The following is a 22187-nucleotide window of genomic DNA, read 5'->3' on the forward strand; positions in this document are numbered from 1 at the left end:
GCAGCTGACTTTTAACCATTAGGAGTGGGTCAGGTCAGTTTTCAAGCTGTATTATGGGTCCAACACAGAATAAAATCTCATGTGCCATAAAGTCCTAAGCATAGGTGTGCACAGCGTATGGCATTAGGGTGTGCACCCACAAAGCTCAAGCACTACTGATCACTCACGATGTTCATTCAGAAAAGGAAGGGGATGGTCAATTACATATTTACTGGCCCCTTCCTCCACTTATCCTAAAACATCCTTGCAGCAACAGCTGGCGGAAGAGGAGGGAAGCTGGTAGCACTGCAGGGGGAAGGGGGAGCCAGGACAGTAGGGGGAATCTGTGCAGTAAAGGGTGATTAGGATGTGCCTGGGCACACCTGGCACACCCTGTGCGCACGCCTATGGTCCTAAGGTATGAACTGAGCCAGAAGCATTCTTAAATTAGAGCTGACATCATTTATATCAGGTAGATGACTGATTGATCCCTATAAACATGCTTCGGTGTTCATAATTCCACATTTTTTATCCTTTGCTCAGCTTATAGTCACTGAGTCTTTGTTGAATGTATCTGAATTAATCATAAACTTCAAGACACAGCTGGTTGATAATGGTCACACAATGAGTTTCTATTGTCTTGTATAACATTTACAACTAATACTTTGATGCTAAAATAAGTTATTATCATACTATTTCCTATACACAGTTTTCTGGTTCACATTGTCTGTCTTCTGTGAGCGTCGGACAGGCTGTTCCGTTGTTGGCCGGTTTCATGCGTATGTACCTGGTCCTGGTCTTCACCCCGTTAGATACGCAGCTTCCTTTACAGAGGCCCCAGGAAGACCAGACAGAGATCTCACAATCCAGGGGTGTTCCTGAAATACACAAACAAATGTAGAAAATGCCAGTCGTACACAGCAGCGAAAGCATTCACCAAGCGCATACTGCATCTTGTCACTAGATGGCGCTTGAAACCAAAGTAAAATAATGGCACACCACATTGTAAGGATTTCTTAAATATTTTACATGGGTACTCAACCTGTGGCCCTCCAGCTGTTGCAGATCTACAAGTCCCATCATGCCTCTGTCTTTGGTAGTAATGCTTGTAACTGTCAAACTTACTCATGGGATTTGTAGCTTTGCAACAGCTGGAGGGCCACAGGTTGAGCACCCATGTCACTAAGACATCATTTTGGCATATTTTTATTTGCACTTTGTATGGGTGCAAAATTTGGATGACTACGTGCAAAGCCAGATTTATGTCCTGGTGGGTTCTACCAGGGGCGGACTGACAACTCATGGGGCCCCAAGGCAATATGGGGCGCCCGGGCTTACAGATGGCCACCATGCCAGGAGGCAGTGCAGGGCAGCTAAAATCTCGGGATTTTCACATCAAAAGCATGTCGGTTTCGGACATATTAGGCCTCGTACAAACGACCGAACATGTCTGCTGAAACTGGTCCGCGGACCAGTTTCCGCGGACATGTTCGGTCGTGTGTAGGGCCGACCGGACAATTTTCCGGCTGACCGGACAGGTTTCCAGCGGACAAATGTTTCTTAGCATGCTAAGAAACATGTCTGCTGGAACCATGTCCGTCGGACATGTCCGATGGTCAGTACGACTCATCGGACATGTCCGCTCGGCCGAAATCCCTCGCATGCGTCGAAGTGATTCGACGCATGCGTGGAAGCATTGAACTTCCGGGGTCGCGTAAGTCGCCGCATCATCGTCGCCGCAACGTCGCCGCCACGTCACCGTGTATCCTGTCCACGGGGAATTTGGTCTCATGGTGTGTACAGCCATCAGACCAAATGATACCAGCGGACATGTCCGATGAAAACGGTCCGCGGAAAAGGAGTTCAATTTGTAGCCATAATTATTTTTGAGCTCTGCCTGAGCTCAACAATAATAATGCTCATAAATTGGGCTTCTATCAGGGGAGGAGCTTAGCTTAAGCCAAATTTGTTTTTTGTTTTTTATTTTGGGTAAAGTGAGGCTAGAGTTGGGCTTTAAAGTATAACAGGTGACCGAGCCTACACCAGTCCATTTGAAATACCTGGTGGACTGAAAAAGTTATATATACACACACAGACTCTGTATACAGTATATGTATATAATGTGTATAGATACAGACTGTATATATTCGAAATTGAATGTGCCTTTCATCTTAACCTAACAGAATGGTAAGTGCTTTACCTGAGATATTTTCGTCTATTTCGTTTCCTGTAGTCGTCACATTTGAAGTAATATCAAGAAAGGACATTATCTTGCCTTTGAGTTTTGTAAATGTCACTTTTGCAATTGGCGGTAGGCTCTTTAGTCGGGGATAAAAGAATGAGTTTGCCGGATGATTTGGTGAGGAAGATGTAATCTGCCAATGAAAGAGAATGATTTTGACATTTGCATTTTTATTTCGCAAAGTGATAAGACGGAACTTCAAACAACTCTGAATACCCTAGACATTTTGTAGCTCTTTCCGTGGTGAGTATGATAAAATTCTGAAGGAAAGGCGCACATATAATTATTGCACAGAATACCATGTAAAGGCTAAAACAATATATTTTGGAATAGATTTATAAGCTCAATGCATAAAAGAAGATTACTTGCTATGGATGTGCTCAGACGAAAAACCTCTGTTAGCAAAGAAAAATCTTGTTTTATGAAATGCATAATAACTAATGTCTAACCTGTAAAATCTTTTTTATTTCTGTGTTTATGTCAAAAAGACTCAATGCTTTCCCCAGGGCAGGATCGTACGGGGGGAAATGCTACCTTAAAAGCCACCTAACCCAGCAGCCTCCACAGCCACCTCTACTCAGAGGTCATTATGATTGTGCATCATTTATGGTTATCCTCATGGCCCGTACAAGTGATCTGAAAATCGGACGAAAAATACTGCTTTAGAAGTGATAATCAGATCATTAGTACACAGCTTTCGAGATCCAATCATGAGGCCCTGTACACACGACCAGACATGACCAGACATGTCCGATGAAAACGGTCCGCGGACTGTTTTCATCGGACATGTCTGCTGGGAGATTTTGGTCTGATGTGTGTACACACCATCAGACCAAATTCCCCGCAGACAGAATACGCGGTGATGTGGCGGCGACGATGACGCGGCGACGTGCGCGAACCCGGAAGTTCAATGCTTCGAAGCATGCGTCAAATCACTTTGACGCATACACGGGATTTCAGGCCAGCGGACATGTCCGATGAGTCGTACTGACCATCGGACATGTCCGACGGACAGGCTTTCAGCGGACAAGTTTCTTAGCATGCTAAGAAACTTTTGTCCGCTGGAAACATGTCCGCTAGGTCGGAAAACTGTCCGGTAGGCCCTACACATGGTCGGACATGTCCGCGGAAACTGGTCCGACGGACCAGTTTCAGCGGACATGTTCGGTCGTGTGTACAAGGCCTGACAGTTCATCATATATTATCCGATCGGACAAGCATGAAAAATGTTCTCGTACGATACCAGATTGTACGATTTTCGTTTATTAAGTACTGTTGTCGTCCAAAAATACACTACAAATACACTACAACACAGTACATCACTTCTGATTTTTTATTCGTACGAGAATTTTCGTAACTTTACTAACCTCTCTATTTTCGATATGCGACTAGCATGCAAAAAAAAAAAAAACACTCACGCTCTGTCATCCGATTTTTGAACCATGTGTACGGGCCATTAAAGAGACCCAGTCACCAACTTTAAAAACAGTACAAATAAATCAAACGTTTAAAAATGCTTACTTGCAGCTTTTGTCTCTTCCATAAACAATTTTTATTGGCTTATAATGTGCCTTTGAACTTGAGCTTCTATAGCACCGCCCCACTCCTGTTTGGGTATGTCTCAATACTGTCTGTGCTGGCCAAGCTCTCCCACCCCTCTCCTCACCTCCCTACATAATCTTTCATGTAGCTGCTGGGGGAGCAGTAAAGGGTAATACTAAAACGAGTAACTTGAGTAATAGCTCTGAGTCTGCTCGGGCTGCTTACATCACATTCAAGATGGCGTAGCCTAGCAGCAGTCGCCACAGTTTTGAATAACTACACAAAGGGAGGCTTTTACGGTTAAATAACACACAAAAATATGGTAAATTCACATATAGCCTTATGGGAGGATTGTCATTGAAATCAATGGTTTGGTGACAGGACCACTTTAACACTTAACTCATTTTTTTGGTTTGAGGATTCTCAGAGGGTTATGTGTCCTCAAACATTTATATTAAAGGATGCGTCAGACTAATTCACGTGTGTATATAATTTTAAACTTGAGCTACTGGGCCTGTAAACAGAGTTTTTCAACAGGATGTAAAGAGATTAACAAATGGAAAAAGCCCAAGAACAACACCTTCTGGCTAAAAAATGTATGAATGTATTAGTAGGCAAAGTTTACTATAAAGCAACAAAAAATACCATTATAATAAAGAGAATATGCTTATAGTCCATATCCATGAAGTAGAAAATAAGAATGATTGATGCTTTGTTTGATGTTCTATTCTATTCTACTTCAGTTTTTGAGCTTCTTGACACTTATTCTGTACAGTTAAAGTGACTCTGTGGGTGGATTGAAACACATGTCCTTCCTAAAAAAAGAATCAATACTTACTTTACCTGTATTGCCAACCATGCCATTCTTTGCTCTCCTAAAGAGCTAAGCTATCACTTTCGATTGTTTAAATTACATTGCTTTGTTATAATGCATTTTTACAACTGCTCTGGGGTTGTTTTTACCCTATTTGATTGTACTATGAAAATCCAAATAAAAATTAAAAAAAAAAGAGCTAAGCTTGGTAAATAGCTTTTAACATTAGACCCCATCCAGCAGTGTGAGGTCTTCCACCATACTCTTCTGCCGGTCCCTACAGCAATAAAAAATGTAGGACAGCCAGGCATCGGACACACCTTAAATTGTGGGGTGTGGAAGATACTTCTGCAAGCTTAGTGCCTGACGAGAGCATAGATCAGTGGTACGAGCAGCAGGTAAGTATTCCTTTTTTTTTTTTTTTTTTTTGCAGGGAGGACTTTTTTCTTTAAGTTTATATGTATTCCCAAGGCTGGATTTCCATCACTGTGACCTGTGAACACACAATTCTTGGCATCCAAAAGAACAAGATGATGCCCACTATGCCTGGTGGTATATGAAGACATACCTCTGTGACAGTGCCCTGGGGGATGGTAGCAAAGTTGGGAGAAGAGAATGTGAATCCACTGTCTGTTCCAGCATCATAGGGATGGAGGTCTAGAGTAATTGACTTTTTCCACTGTTTACCGTTACACAGGTTTAGGCTGTTCGCTCCTACAAACCAGTCCGGACTTGGTACAATCCTCACCATAAACGATACCTAGTGGTAGGAGAACAGAAGGTCAATGAATTGAGATTTGAAATTCATTGTAGTGGTGCAGTTGCTATGTACCAATGTTTATTACATTACTGTATTGAGGATGGTCCTCAGCCATCCTCCTACAAACCTGCCATAGGATGTGATCTAATTTGATAGCAGTAGCTGACCGACAATGGGGGAGTTTGTATTCCTTGTGAGCTTCTCAGGACTATGTATGGCACTGTACATGTCATAGCTTCAATTAAATCAAAGAGAAAAAAACTTTCCCATGCCACATCGGCCCATTGTCAGTATCCATTGTGCTGTTCTAATCTTGAATGTGGCCCAGGTTAACACTAGGGTGGAATCTAGTATGGGCTGATCTAGTGTATTATTTCGCCATAGACAAAAATTAGATTGAAACCTCCAGGGCAGTTCTGATTTCAATTGGTTGGTTATTGATTAAGTAAGGACACATGAATACACTTTGGTGTTATTACTAGGTGACTACAGCATTGGATTCCCAAGTGCCATTTACCGACACTACCGGAGCAACCAGAAAAGGGAACTTGGAAGTCGAATAAAATAAAAGCAAGGGAATGGAGAAAGAATTATGTAGGCAGGTTGCCTGCAGTGTATTAGTTAGGTAGCTGGCTTGTCCAGGCTGGGGAAGGGGTTAACTGTTAGCACCTCAGTTCCTGTTTTTGGTACCCTGCCTGTCCATCCTGTGATATAAATAGAGGAGGAAGGCTGGGCTACAGACCCACTCTCAGAGATGCCAAAATCAACATGGAACACTGATGCCGCGTACACACAGTCGGACTTTTGACCGGGCAAAACTCAGTCGGAATTTCCAACGGAAAAATAGAGAACCTGCTCTCTATCTAAAGTCCGTCGGAAATTCCGATGGGAAAAGTCCGATGGGGCATACACACGGTCAGAATATCCGATGGAAAGCTCCCATCTGACTTTTTCCATTGGAAATTCCGACCGTGTGTACGCGGCATAAGAGGGTTTACTGCACCCAGTAGTATGTCGGAACACCAGAAGTCTGGAGAACTACCAAACCTCGGACGATGCCAGTCATATCTCCTTGTTAAGATATGCCTGGGCAGCTTAGGTCGGTTAGATAGGGTTATGTCGCACAGGAATGTACTTGTTGGACATTGCCACAAATGTGCATTGCTTCAACTGTTTTTAAGCCTGGTCTGAAGTCATTTAAAGGGGTGCATGATGGTCTCTGGCGTATGAAAAAACCGGATCAGTAAAACACATGTGGGGTATGAAGCAAAGCCACTATGAAGGATCTACTTGGAAAGATAAGCAGGAGGAGGAGTGTGGTTGCTATGAGTAGCCAGTAACGAGTGCATTGCAAGCCAGTACCTGGCATGGTAGAGGGTCCTCTGGTAGCGAGGGGATCAGTGATCTGGCTCGCTTCTCAGCGATCAGTTCCCTGAAGGCATCGGGACCGAATCTCCTAAATGGAGACCCATACTGTAGCTCAGCTGCATGGAGAGTGAAGAAATTAAGTGCACGCATGTAGTCTGTGCTCAGTGTAAGCAGGACCCCATTATTAGGGTTGCCACCTTTTCTTCAAGTCAAACCCGAACACTTTAACAGCGCATAGCAATTTTTTTTATAGTATAAAGGTGTAAAGGGGAACTCTGATGTAAGGGGTGCTCTGAGAACCCTGATTTACCTTAGTGTACACACTCAGAGGCAGGAGAAAGAAGGGGGAAAACTTCAGTCACAGACAGGGATAGATGGTAAGCTCACTCACCTCATGGCAGTCAACACTTCTCATCCAGATGCATTTGAGGCTGATGAACTTCAAATTTTCCAGCCCCCTCTTTCCTTTTCTGAGGCACAACGCCAGAGATTGGAGTGTGGGCAGACACAGAGGGGTAGGGGTGGGGGAAAGAGGTGCAGATCAAGCCCTTTCTCCTCTCCCGTTTGTGTGTGTGTTTGGGAGGGGGTTGTTAGTGCTGGCTTTGGGCAGTGTGAAAGAGTGTAACAAACACTCTCAGCTTAGACAACTGCAGCCAGCAACCCTGTTAGGAAGCCATAGTCCAGTCTGAATAATGTGTCTGGGTTTCAGGCAGTCTGAAACCCGAACGCATGATTCCAAACCCGAACTGTCCGAGTGAATTCTGGACAGGTGGCAACCCTATCCATTATGTCACTAGGCGTGAGGTGACAGAGGCACACTGGACTGGAGAGGACATGAGCTCAGCGGTGTCCCTCCTACTGTATATGCTATATACATCAGGTGAAGGTATGCAGTGACATGGACAGCACAGTAGGACTTTTTTTTTTATTGCACACAGTGTATGGCTCATCTTTATGCCTGGAAACCACCATAATGTTTTATTCCCTGGTCATGTGGCCTCGCCCACAAATACACTGCCCAAGACACAGATGAGGAGCAGCACAGGGCCGCACAGAGTAAATGTACGGTGAGGTACCAATGGAGATCACCAGCAAGGTGCCAGTAAGAAGAGAGAGGAAACAGACACAACACAACACAGGAACACAGTTGTTTAGGTCAGGGACCTCCAAACTTTCTATACAAAGAGCCAGTTTACTGTTCTTCAGACTTTAGGGAGTAAGGGTGTAGCCAGTGGGGATAGAAAATGCCCTGATGTCAGTGAGAGTAAACAGTGTCCCATCCTTGGTATGGGGGAGGGGGTAGAATAGTGCCCCATGAATGGTGCCATTGGGAGGAATAGAACCCCATTGTTGGTGTCAGTGGAAGGAATATTGTACCATTGTCTGTGTCAGTGAAAGGAATAGTGCCCCATCATTGGTGTTAGTGAGAGGAATAGTGCCCCAGTGTTGGTGTCAGTGAGAAGACTAGTGCCCCATTGTTGGTGTCAGTGGGAGGAATAGTGCCCCAGTGTTGGTGTCAGTGAGAGGACTAATAGGGTGCTCATCGGGATGTCTCAGCTCATCTGGTAATAGAGCAAATGAGAAGACAGAAAATAATGTGCAGAACGGAGAGGCTGACAAGGGCGATCCAGGAATTCTTGGTGATGAAAGCACTGATGGATTCATGTTTTGCAATGTTTCTGTTAATGTTGTGTCTGTTGCTAGGCTGCCTCTGTGCTGGTTGTGCTGTTTTTATGGTGTCAGTGATACTATTATGTGAAAATAACACAATCTGTATACTATATACACCTATTACAGCTTATGAATTTAAAGGGCTGGTGAGGCTAAATTACAGTTTGCTTAAAGCTAAACTACAGGCAGATATAAAAGGCACAGATTGATGATGGTTTGATTTGTCATGTAATGCTAAATCTCACTTATGAGGATGGATCTCATGTATGAGGCTGGATCTCAATTCAGAGGCTGGATTTCATCTGTGAACCTAGAACTCTTGCGTGTGGCTAGATCTCTTATGTGAGGGTGAATATAATGTGTGAGGCTGAATCTCAAGGGAAACACTAGATCTTGTGGGGGGATTGATTTGTCATATAATGCTAAATCTCGTATATGAGGCTGGATCTCATTTGAAAGCTGAATCTCAACTCTGAGGCTAGATCTAATGTGTGAGACTGAATCTCACTTTGAGGCTGAATCTCATCCACAAGGCTGGATTTTTCATACATTTCCCTGTAATTTAGCCTAGTCACCAGAATTAGTTCTCTTTATAGTGAGGCCCGGACAGAAAAGAAAGAAAGGAAAGTAGTGCAGGGCCGGGCATGACAGTGTGTTAAGGGGAGATAACGGAAGGGTTAATATGAGAAGTGTAGGAGGGGAGGTGACAGGGAAGAAAGTCAGAGGGCGAGTGGTGTCACTTAAAGAGGAGGCGGTACCAAGGGGAACAGAAAGTTGGGGAGAGAGAAAGGAGGAGGCAGTTTTTCCCACCCGCCCTCAGTATAAGTTGTTTGTGTGTTTGTTTGTCTGTTTGTCTGTTTTCTTTCTTTCAGGAGCGTTGGAAGATGGTCGTCATGGCAATTTGGTTTGGCAGTGTTTTGTTTGGTCTTTGACGGTGGCAGTAAACATGTGATGGAAAGGGGTAGGGGGCTTGTCGGTAGTATGTGCCCCTCCAGTTTATTCTAGCAGAAAGGTTAGCTGGAATACTGGTAATGGTTGCACTGTGGGAAGGGGGTTGTCTCTGAGCTGGTTATACGGCCGAAGGCCTATCATGCTGAAAAGATTCCGCAGTGTATTGTTGGAATATGTGTTGGAGTTCGGGGTGCCGTCAAAGACCAACAGACTGGGGTTAAACAAGTTGTTACGGATGTTATATATTTTGTTTTATTTTGATATTGGAGTTATTGATATTTATATTGTGTTAATAAAATAGGCTGCTATGGCCATATATACTCCAAATTAAGGTGTGGATTATTTTAGAAGAGTAAGAGGGAGTGTTGGAGTACAAGTGGTTTAGCAGTAAAAGGAAGGTTGAGTACATCTGGACTACACTGGTCATGCATCTATATATGCCCTAGTGGTGGCACTCAGATTTAAGAAGTGTGTTGTAGCTTCTGCACCCTTTGGCTTGGCTGGCAGCCAAGCCTGTGTTTTAATCTGGGACTGGTGAGTGATCCAGGGAGGCTGTTATAACTCATCAGGCAGCATCTCTGGTACCTCCCCTTACTTCTGGAACTTGTGAGAAATTTACAGAAGAATATGAGAGAGGTTAGGAGGAGCTGCCTGGAGTATTCGTGAGGGCCCTGTCCAATCCCCAACAGATGGGTTAGCAGTGGGAAGGCCCCCTCAAATACTCAAGGTCAGCCTAGCAGGGCAGGAGAGTTCAGGTGGAAGCTGGAGTGCTAGGAGGCTGTCGGCGGGCCCTTGAGGGTAGCCTCCTAGTTTGGGGGGGGGTGACCTTGGGCCTGGGAGCTCTGGTGCAGGAGGGACCCTCCTAAACCCCAATGAGGAATTCTGTCCAGTGGCACGGGAGTAGGTGTGAGGACAGCAGGAGCCAGTGAGTACATCTGGGAGATCTCCTAGGAGAAGACAGCCAGGTGGGCTGGTGAGTGATACAGTCAGGGAGGACCGACAGGCAGCCTGAGAGGACGGGGTGAGAGCAGTCTGAGATGGATACAAAGTCAGTCTTGGAGGACTGTAGAAGATTGGCCGAGAGGGCTAGTGAAAGGGGAATCTGCAGCCAGTTGGGCTGGCAGTGCCTCAAGAGGTGGTGCAGGAATCATTAGCCACAGAAGGACAGCTGGGCACTAGGACTTTGTTATACAACCAAGGGGCCTCTAAGGCCTCGTACACACGACCGAACATCGTGTGTACGGCCGACCAGACAAATGTCTGGCGGATCGGACAGGTTTCCAGCGGACAAATGTTTCTTAGCATGCTAAGAAACATGTTCGCTGGAAGCCTGTCCGTCGGACATGTTCGGTCGTCTGTACGACTTACCGGACATGTCCGCTGGGCCGCCATCCCTCGCATGCGTCGAAGTGATTCGACGCATGCGTGGAAGCATTGACCTTCCAGGGTCGCTCACGTCGCCGCATCATCGTCGCGGCGACGGCGCGGCCACGTCACCACGCCGTCTGTCCGCGCGGATTTCGGTTTGATGGTGTGTACAACCATCAGACCGAAATCTCCGAGCGGACATGTCCGATGAAAACGGTCCGGCGGACCGTTTTCATCGGACTGTCTGCTCGTCTGTACGGGGCCCTAATGGGAATTTGCTTGGTCTGACTGAGCCGTTTTGTCAGATCACCTAACAGTGTGTCAGCTGGTCCTGGGAATTTTTATTTGCAGGCAAGTGATGTTCTGGAGGAGCTGAGGTGTGTGCAAAAAGACTGTACAGAAGAAGTTGACCCTGAAGAGTTCAGCTAAAACAAGTGGGCATCCGATAATACCCCTATCCCCATTCAAGTTTATTCCCCTAAAATAAAACAGAAAAAACAAACAAACACTAGACTGTTTCTGGACTGCAGTGTGCTTGTGAAGATGTGGTGTGCCTAACTGCGCAGAGTGGGGTTTAGGGTTGCCACCTCATTCCTTTAAACCCGAGCACATATGAATTACACAGGTTCTGAGGCTAATTTAATGTAGATTAGGCACCAAGTAAGTTTAATTACCACCTTAATCAGCCACAGTACCTGTGTAATTAATACGTGTTCGGGTTTGGTGACAACCCAAGTGGGGGATCCCACTCAACTTTCAGCTCTTTAGGGAGTGCTCTACAGATATTATAATGTCAGAAAAACCTGCTCCCTCTATGTAAGTCCATTCCTGATATGCTGCATCCACAAAAAGTAGTACAAAATTGTTAATCCCTATATTGCCAAATTCAGTATTTGAGTTGGCGGTGTATGCAGATGCAGAAGCTGGGTGCTCTGCTTCCCTAGGGTACACAGCAGGATGCAGCTAAGAGGCCACAATATCATTGCCCACCTACATAGGGTTCTGCTTAGGAAGACATTCTCACCCTTCTTTATGGTTTCAACACCTCTGAAAACAGTAAACCCTGGTACTTACATTTGGGGTGCATAGTACTTACATAAGGGTGCCTGGTATGGACCTCAAACTCTGTTGATGCATGGCCAGTCCCGATGGACATGGGTGGGGCAGAGAAAATACCATGCACACTTTGAATCTTCTCTCCAGCTGCCTCTATCTCCTTTATTAAGGCCCAGGCTTCCCCTTTCTCTGCAAAATCCCTCACTCCATTGCTGGCATGATCGTTCCTCTTCCACATGTGGTAGTCAGAGCTGTGACTCACTCCTGAAAGATGAGAGGAGTAGATGGTCATGTTGTACGACTGGCCTTTTTCAAGATTAATTGTTTGTAAATCACGGCAGGCCTCAACCGCCAGCACATGAGATAGTATCAACGCAGCAAAATGGATTTAACTTGTTGGGAGCAGCGAGGTAAAATCAATAGAGACTTAACAACCGCTAGCGACAAATGAGCACATCCATCTCTGCTTCACCACTCAGTGTATTAACACTGTCTACATTATTCTGTGTAACAGAGGCCTCATAAATGGCCAGAATAGGCACAAGAACAAGCTTGTTCTACATAGGGAATATTAAATATGAAAACATAGCATCATTCACTTCAATATATCTATAACCAAAGGATATTTTTTACATATTCCTAAAGGAGTGCTAAAGTCACATTTCTAACATTAAAAAAGAATTCCAGGAATGGATATTTTTTATATATTATATTTTTACATAGTTACATTGTTCTATCTTGGACCAGTGTAACTTTGCATATATCATATGAAGGGGAGTATGAAATGCCACACGCCAAAGAAATAGTCCACGTATGGAAAGAAATGAACGCGGCTTCAGCCAGACTCCTCCCAGACTATGAAACCGACGCATATGACTAAGCCCTGTGGGCAGGGCGAAACATGTCAGGGGTGTGATCTGGAGGAGCTGGACTAAAGCTGCTTTAATTTCTTTCCATACTTAGGCTGTTTTTTGGAGTGCTGCATTTCATAATCCTCTTCCTATAAGTGTACATAGAGCCAAGACAGGTTCTTTCAAGGCTGGCACCCTTATTCGATGTGAGTCACTGGAGCATTACAGGATACCTGCTTGGAGCAATGCCTGAAGTTCACATGGTGTTTGGTTATAGTATGCATATAACATACCTGGCCGATCCCCAAGGAATCTATAAATCAGTAGACACTTCCAGTCCAGTGATCTCTACTTGCTTCCGGGTTGTGTGTCAAGTGGCTACCCTTCTACATTGTGAACACAGGAAGTTGCCTGCTTGGCACAGGTTCGTTCAGAGAACACTTTGCATTTTCTCAATGAATGAAAAGCATGCTCTGATTGGACTAGGTGGAGATGTGGCGCAGTGACGTCATGATTTCCATCTCATCTAATCGGATTATTGAGAAAATGCAAAGTGTAAAGTGTTCTCTGAACGGCACCTGTACCAAGCAGACAACCTCCTGTGTTTACAATGCAGCAGTGCAGCCGCTTGACAGGACCCAGAGGCTGGTGAAGATCACTGTAGTAGCAGAACAAATACAGTGATTTCCAGGTTTCTGAGAGAAGTATGTATATGTATAGTATGGTATGGTTTTTCTTGATTACATTCTCAGACCCTCTTCCATAACAGTAATCAAGCAACTGATCAACACAGCACAGCTAAAATATGAGCCATTCAATGGCAAGGAAGGAAAGAACTTGCTTGTCAGAAGGGTCGCCGGGGTCGTCAGGCTTATCATTCTTCTTCACTTGCATTTTCTGCTCTCAGTGCATCTCAACATTTGACTACAAATGGAAATATATAAAATAAAAATGAACTGTAGGCACAGAAAATGGATGCAGACAGGCATTCTAAGGTGTTGATGGGGACTTTCCCAACCTTTTTTCTTTGGAGGAACCCTCCAGGTCTTTGCTTAAAGCGGAGGTTCACCCAAAAATCCACTTTTTGACATTAGCTGTAGCATACTGCTAACATCTGCAGTATGCTGTTTTTTTTTTATTTTTTACTTGTACTTATCGTTATATGAGCCCTTGTTTTCTGGCTCCGAGCGGGGAATCCTGCGGGGAATGGGCGTTTCTAAGTGAAGAGGAGTTGATTGACGGCTGCTAAGGCGCGTCTTGGCCTCTGTTTAATCTTCAACTGCCATGATGCTGCACATGTGATCAGTTATGACACCAGCCATTGGATGGTTTGACAGTTTGGTTGAGAGCACAACCAATGTGACAGTTAGCATTCCTGGCATGCCAGGAATGTAACTGCTTTTTCAAACTGTTAAATTGATGGGTTTACTTCCGCTTTAAGGATGCTGGAAAGTTCATTTTGAGGGTGAACCTCCGCTTTAAGTCTGCTCTGGATGAAACTTAAAGTTCCATGGAACCCTGGTTGAGAAGGGCTGCAGGAGTGATTAGAAAGCCGGTAGGCTGCCAAGTCACTGCTACACAGACAGAATAGCAGCTGTATGTTAGTGATCAGGTGGGCAGTAGCAGGCAGTAAAACTGAGGCTCAGCCGCCCGCTCATGTGAACAAACCCCAAGGCCTGTCTTTTCCGGTACACTCTTCAAAGAGCAAAGCAAGTGTGATCAAGCCCTAGGGCTGGCCATATATGGATAATTTTTTTTAGGCAACCAGTAGGATGATCGAAAAAAAAAAAACTGAATGAATTTCTCAATTCACACACGCAAAGTGCATGGAGGAATCCTCCCTGCTGTGTTAATGTATTCTGACCGCAGGGACTTCTCTGCTCTAAAAATAAAAGGAACATTTTCCAAAAAGCCTTGAGAGAAGTCCATCATTAGATTGACTTCTTTGGGGCAGGAATGGTCATGGATGGATTGAAATATAGACGGTCCTGATTATGATCCATCTATGGCCAGCTTTATAGTCTAAAGCAGGGGTCTCAAACTGGCGGCCCCCCATCTGTTGCGAAACTACAAGTCCCATGGGGCATTGCAAGATAGTTACAAGACAGGCAGAGGCATGATGGGACTTGTAGTTCCACAACAACTGGAGGGACGCAAGTTTGAGACCGCTGGTCTAAAGGGCCATACACACAGGCCAAATATTGTGCGGTATCGGCCAGTTCAATTTAAACCAACTGACATTCAGCCAGTGTGTACGTCAGTTGGCCCAACATAAGCCGGGTGAACGTCTGGCTTCTGTTGAAGGAACGCGACCGAAAAAGATCAGCATCTGATCGCCGTTCTCAGCCAATGTTTAAGTGACCCGTGTGTTCTGGCGGGGGGGTCAGAACACATAAGCTCAGCGGGGAGATTGCTGTACTAATTGGATAGTTAGTACATGATCTCCTCCTGAGCTCTTCAGTTTTTTTTTTTTTCATTCGGCCCGCTGGGTTAAATGAAAAAGAAAAAATGATAGTGTGTACCCAGCTTTACTTTCATCAGCATTTGTTGAGATATCAAGCACAAGGGGAGTACATTGTTTTTAACGTGTCAGCCAAATGATAGCCTTGCATTGTGTGAAGGAGCAGTAAAGTATACCTATTGTGCAGCACAGACAAAGCAGGTAACAGAGAGAGATATATCATTATCAAGGCCACATGTTACAGCAGAATCACCAAGAATTTTGAGTGACACATCAGACAGGCCTGCTAATCACAGTGGATGGAATGAAACCCTCTGAGATTTGGTCAAGGCAGGATAAGACCATTGCTGGTGTAATTGCTCCATTCCCACATTATCTAGATGAGATCTTCGACAATCTAACACAGAGGTGTGTGGATAGTGTATAATCACTTACCTAACAATGATGACCACTGTGCCGGGGGCCTGTACAAAGGATATTGTTTGGGGAAGGATGCCTGGCTCCATTTGCCTGTAAAGATGATGCTATACTTAGCAATCTCCTCTGCGGTACAAATAGCATCTTCGCTCAAGGGAAGACAGCTGCAATAACCCGCAATCAATAGCGCCGTCAGGACGAAGTTGCAGAACTTGCTCACGAGATTCATGTTTTCCGTCCTCTGCAGAAACACACACAAAGACACAGCAAGACATGAATATAGACGCGTGTCTTTTCTGTGACTTCCCAAAACATCTGCAAAACATTTCTGCTTAGAAGCAGCCCAAAGTGTTCCAGCAGAGTTCTAGATTGCAGAGCATCCATTCCAAATGCAATCAATCTTTAGAAAAAGTTTGAGCATAGAAACAGAATTTTCCACAAGAAGAAATGTCAAGCAGCTGACGTAACTTTAAAGGGCAAGTCATTCTCAATAACATTATAGTTTTCAATACTTATCATACCCAGAGGTGGATATACTTGTGATGCATGAGCCACTGAATCAGGGTTCAAAAGACTATGGAGCAGGGCTGGACTGGGACAAAAATGTGGCCCTGGATTTCATCCAGACCGGCCCACTGACAGGTTTTTCCAATGTGGGCGGCCAGGCAGGGAAAGGAGGTGAACGCTGCGGGGAGGGAGAGGAGGTGAACGCTGCGGGAGGGAGAGGAGGTGAACGCTGCGGGGAGGGAGAGGAGGTGAACGCTGCGGGAGGGAGAGGAGGTGAACGCTGCGGGAGGGAGAGAAGGTGAACGCTGCAGGAAAGCAGAGGAGGTGAATGCTGCGGGGGGGAGAGGAGGTGAACGCTGCGGGGAGATGGAGGAGGTGAATGCTGCGGGGAGGGAGAGGAGGTGAACGCTGCGGGGAGGGAGAGGAGGTGAGCACTGCGGAAAAGGGGAGACAGAGGAGCGGAGGGGGCGGCGGCCTCTGTCACTGAAGCCGGCTCACTGAGCCATTGGCCCACCGGAAAACTCCCTGTTGTCCAGATGGCCAGTCCATCCCTGCTATGGAGCTCATTTAGTGGGGTACAGCTTGAGCCAGCTTCAGAAAGCAAGTGGATATTGAACTGTACTGTAATTGTATTGTCCCCCTATACATTGTAAAGCGCTGCGTAAACTGTTGGCGCTATATAAATCATGTATAATAATGTGAACCCCCCTTCCTGTCTAATGTTGATCACATGGACCTCAATGTAGGCAGAGTGGGCCAGATTCACGAACAATTACGGCGGCGTAACGTATCCCCTTTACGTTACTCCGCCGCAAGTTTTCATCGTAAGTGCTTGATTCACAAAGCACTTGCGTGTAAACTTGCGGCGGCGTAGCGTAAAGCCGTCCGGCGCAAGCCCGCCTAATTCAAATTGGGCGTGTACCATTTAAATTAGGCGCGTTCCCCCGCCGAACGTTGTGCGCATGCTCCGTTAGGAAATTTCCCGCCGTGCTTTGCGCGAAATTACGGCGCCCGACGTGTTTTTTGAACGCCGACGTGCGTTACGTCCTTTCGTATTCCCGGACGTCTTACGCAAAAAAAAAAATTGAAATTCGACGCGGGAACGACGGCCATACTTTAAAATGGCTGGTCTAAATCTAAGCCATGTAATAGCAGGCTTAAGTTTGCGACAAGAAAAACCGACTAGCGACGACGTAAGAAAATGCGACGAACGCGTGTACCTTTGTGGATCGCCGTAAACGGCAAATTTTTCTGTGAATCTGGCCCAATATGTCTTAAAGTACAACTAAAGGCATTTTTTTGGGATAGAGTGAAGAGGGATTAGAACATCTGGCAGTTTTTATTGCTGTCTGTGCCCCCGGTTGGAAGATTCTTATCTCTGCTTGTCTGTTTGCCATTATCATTGAACCATTACATTATAAATTTGACTGTCTATCAGTTGCTCATACAATGCCATTATAGTCCAATACAGCCTCCCTTTTCTTTACAACATTATCATTGAAGCTCACAGTAAAAGAAAATCCAGGATTTTGGGTTGTCCCCAGAAAAAAAATATAGGGGGACACTAGTTCTGGTGACCTGGGGTTCCCCTAGTGATTCCCTTAATTTGCAAGGATTTCCTCTTACTTCCTGTTTTGGCTATGGGACAGAAAGTGAAGGTAAATCTCCCCATTAAGGTTCCCCTAGTGATTACCTTAATTTGCGAGAATTTTCTCTTACTTCCTGTTTTTAAGGATAACTAATGCCGCGTACACACGATTGGGCTTTTGCCCGGCCAAATCACATCAGAATTCCGAAGGAATTCCATCGGAGAAAAATAGAACATGTTCTATATCTAAAGTCCGATGGAATTCATCGGAATTTCCGATGAAAAATCTCAGATCGGAAAATCCAATGAAAAAAGTCCATCTGACTTTTTCCATCGGAAATTCAGATAGCGTGTACAGGGGATAACACCCAAGAACAAAAATCCAGTGGAGTCTACAGAAAGATTGAACCATGTAGATTTTTATTTCTTTGTCTTTTAACAATAGGGTTCAACCTCGGTAAGGATTGTAGTTATCTGTGCTGTTTAAGCATATCACTAAGGCTTACTATTTTGAATTGAGGGTGATATCATTTATTGGCCAACTAAAAAGACTTAAGTGTAAGTTTACAAGGCACTCTGGCCTCTTGGCCAAGGATGATGGCGCGTACACACCATCACTTTATGTGATGAAAAAAAACGACGTTTTTAAAAACGTCAATTTAAATGACCGTGTGTGGGGGAAAACGTTGTTTTATGTCTTGTGAAAAACGACAAAAAAAATTGAAGCATGCTTTAATTTTATGTGTCGTTTTTCAAAACGTCGTTTTTTACTTCACATAAATTGACCGTGTGTAGCAAAAACGACGTTTTTAAACCCGCGCATGCCCAGAAGCTAGTTATGAAGCGAGCTTCAATGGAAAAAAGTGGTGAACGTAACCTCGCTTTGCTACAGCATTGTGAAAAAACGATGGTGTGTAGGCAACGTCGTTTTTGAAAATTGAAGCTTCAAAAACGTCGTTTTTTACTTCACAGAAAATGAAGTTTTTTTTCATCACATAAAGTGATGGTGTGTACGCGGCATGAGGCCAGCTTGCCTCGAAAGCTTTCACTATAATCCTTTTAGTTAGCCTATATATGGTATCACCCTAAATTAAAAAATGTACCGAAAAAAATGTTAACAGCTAAGAATAATAAAATTTTTAATAAAAAAAAAAAGTTCCACAGAAAGGAAAGTTTAAACTGTTTAAAACTCAATTTGAAAGTTTGCAGCCTAAAAACAGCCCAAGTAAAACTTGTGGTAAATGTGGAGTTGAAAAAAAGATTTTTAAAGTTCAGGAATATTTAATAATATGCCACATTTATTTTCCATATCTTGCAGTTGTAAACTTCAATAGACCAGTTCACATCACATGGTTCATCAAAAATGCATGGAATGTTGGTTATATGGCTTCCAATGGCATAGTTCACACCAGTGCAGTCAGTTCCAGGGCTTTCCAAATCCAGAAAAAAAAGGAAAACATGCTGCATGTTTCCTGTACTGGACAGCAGTAAAAAGCATAACAAATGCACCAGAATGCACTGGAACGCATCAAAAATACACAGGACCCCAATACAGTGGGAAAAAAACTGCAAAGAGCATCTGGAAACGCATCAAAAACGTGCATGTCAAAACGCACCTGGAACAGACCTGGAGTGCATTTTTGTGGTGTGAACCAGCCCTAAAATCACTAAGCCTTAACAACTTTTACTATCAACTAAGTGACTGTTATTTTTATTTTTCATTGCTGATGATAACAATTATTAGGCTTAATTCCCAAAGTTAATGGTGGCCATACACTCTTTGATTTTATTATACAATCGATGGAGCGATTTGATCAAAACAATCAAATTGGCAAACAATAAAACAGGCACAACTTTCCTTCCAGTTGATTGAGATCAGATTCTATCAAAATGAGTCAAGGGCAGAAAACTATCAATCATTTTGAATTGATCAATAAGCCCTTTGCTTTGATAAAGATATGCAAAAGATATTATTTGTATTTTATATAATAGCAGCTATATTGCATCAACCCTTTTTTATCGTTTTCAGCACTGGGATCAGTAACACTTAGTGCGACCAATATTGTTTTAGTAAGCCCTTTGCTTTGGTCATGAATTTCATCTTATTTCAATTATCAAATTGAAATAAGATGAAATTCATTAAATTATGAGATTGCATGGAAAACACTGAAGTACAACCCATAACATATAATTTTATTTTCAGAATTCAAGCAAAATCCACTTCCCCATGTGTAACTTATTGATTTAATGTGTTGTCTGTTATATATCAATTATTCCTATTAGGAGAGATTAATCAGTAAAAAAAAAAATCAATGGCCAGCATTACACAACAAGACAATTGATGATAATTTTTTTAAGTGACAGTTATTTTCATCTGTATCCAAAGAGATTTGAAAATTGCAATCACATGACCAAAACTAAAGATACTTATCCCTGTGTTAAGCTTTTTGAATTAAGACTGAAGTCAAATTACAATTCTAATTCAGTGACTTGAATCTAAGTGCTTGAAATATATCCACATTAGTAGCTTGGGAGTAGTACATTTAGGAAGAGCCTTTTGAAAAAGTGAAAAAATTTAACTTGTAGCAATAAAGTTGAGTGTATTCAAAATACAAATTTTCATTTTAACGTTTTAGTAGTTTAAAATTTAAAGTTAGCACTTACAAGGAAAGTTCCACAAAGAGACAAAGAGTTGTGGGGAAGGGTTGTAGTAAGTTCATGAAGGGTCAGCTTGCCATGGCTTGCAGCTTGTAGCAGTGCTATGTACAAAGAGGAGAAGATAGGAGGAGAAGATAGACTTGTACTTACTAGTTTAGTCTTACAGCGTCCTTGCAGGCTGGGGGCACTTGTGTCTGCTGGCAACTGAGCTCTTCTGATGAGGGAAGAAAAAAGGAGGGACTGTGCTATTTATGCCTGCAGAGGGTCCTCTTTGTCCAACAATGACTTTAAACCTTAGGACCCAGCCGTTTATATGCAGCTTACATCTACCATGTACTGTTTGATTGTTTTTTTTTACAAAATTATTGGAACAGTCTGTGTGCCAGTTGGTTGGAGTTTCTGCAATAAAATAAACCTTACAACGCTGACTAAACAAATTTGGTTTTTAAAAGGCAGGACTCCCCCGCTGTAAATCTTCATGTGATACATTGGGGAAATGTGTTCATGGTTTAAAGTGCTGTATTCTGTGAAGACATGCCATGGGAATTTTAACTATTGAAAGACCTCAAAAGGTAAAATGAAAAAGTAAATGACAGAGCTTCAGATACCATTGACTGATAGAAGTTTGCTGCTTAAATGCACATTTAACACATATTAGCCAAACTCCAGACCAATATAAAAGTCACACATTAGTGCAAATTTGTAATTAATAAAGTGTATGTATAATCTAAAGTTTTTTTTTTTTTTTTGATAGAGTAATGAAGGATTAACGCTGAACTTCAAAAAATGTCAATTGCAGTGCCCCCTCCCCCCTCCTTCACACACATACAGTGCCTTGAAAAAGTATTCACACCCCTTGAAATTTTCCACATTTTGTCATGTGACAACCAAAAACGTAAATGTATTTTATTGAGATTTTGAGTGATAGACCAACACAAAGTGGCAAATTATTGTGAAGTTGAATTAAAATGATAAATAGTTTTCATTTTTTTTTACAAATAAATAGCGGAAAAGTGTGGCGTGTATTTGTATTCAGCCCCCCAAGTCAAAACTTTTTAGAACCACCTTTCACTGCAATTACAGCTGCAAGTCTTTTTGGGGATGTCTCTACCAGCTTTGTCTATCTAGAGAGAGACATTTTTGCCCATTCTTCTTTACAAAATAGTTCGAACTCTGTCAGATTGGACGGAGAGCGTCTGTGAACACCAATTGTCAAGTCTTGCCACAGATTCTCGATTGGATTTAAGTCTGGACTTTGACTGGGCCATTCTAACACATGAATTTGCTTTGATCTAAACCATTCCATTGTAGCTCTGGCTGTATGTTTAGGGTCGTTGTCCTGCTGAAAGGCGAACCTTCACCTCAGTCTCAAGTCTTTTGCAGGCTCTAAGGCCTCTTTCACACTGGGAAGTTGCCGGCGTTAGTGTTAAAGTGCCGCTAGTTTTAGCAGTGCTTTTTGGCCACTAGCAGGCACTTTTATCCCCCAGGTACTTTTGAAGGGTTATTTTTAGCCCTAAAACTCCTGAAATGCACCCCAGTGTGAAAAGGGTCTTACAGGGTTTCTTCTAAGATTGCCCTGTATTTGGCTCCATCCATCTTCCCATCAACTCTGTCCAGCTTCCCTGTCCCTGCTGAAGAAAAGCATCCCCATAACATGATGCTGCCACCACCATGTTTCAAGATGGGGATGGTGTGTTCAGGGTGATGTGTAGTGTCAGTTTTCCGTCAAACACATAGCGTTTTGCCTTTAAGGCCAAAAAGTTCAAGACCACAATACCTTGTTTGCTGTGTCCCCCACATGCTTTCTCGCAAACTGCAAACAGGACTTCTTATTGCTTTCTTTCAACAATGGCTTTCTTCTTGCCACTATTTCATAAAGGCCAGATTTGTAGAGCACACAACTAATGTAGCGCTACCCCCGTAGGTAGGTGAATGTGGTTCGTGGTTCGTCTCT

The 22187-nt window shown here is 43.5% G+C and overlaps 1 protein-coding gene across 2 annotated transcripts; it reads right to left on the minus strand.

The window, feature by feature from the left end:
* Positions 1-555: 555 nt before the first annotated feature.
* Positions 556-20560, minus strand: SPON2 (spondin 2). 2 transcript variants are annotated; one of them, XM_040335251.1, is made up of 6 exons: positions 20384-20560; positions 15499-15721; positions 11792-12015; positions 5146-5337; positions 2180-2354; positions 556-857 (listed from the first exon to the last, which is right to left on the minus strand). In XM_040335251.1, the coding sequence occupies exons 2-6, from the start codon at positions 15707-15709 to the stop codon at positions 679-681; spliced, it is 981 nt and encodes a 326-aa protein (XP_040191185.1). In that variant the 5' UTR covers positions 15710-15721; positions 20384-20560; the 3' UTR covers positions 556-678. The 2 variants fall into 2 exon arrangements, with proteins under 2 accessions (XP_040191185.1, XP_040191186.1); XM_040335252.1 differs by lacking the exon at positions 20384-20560 and adding an exon at positions 20240-20374.
* Positions 20561-22187: the final 1627 nt, after the last annotated feature.

Source organism: Rana temporaria, chromosome 1 (genome assembly GCF_905171775.1).
Source record: "Rana temporaria chromosome 1, aRanTem1.1, whole genome shotgun sequence".
NCBI lineage: Eukaryota > Metazoa > Chordata > Amphibia > Anura > Ranidae > Rana > Rana temporaria.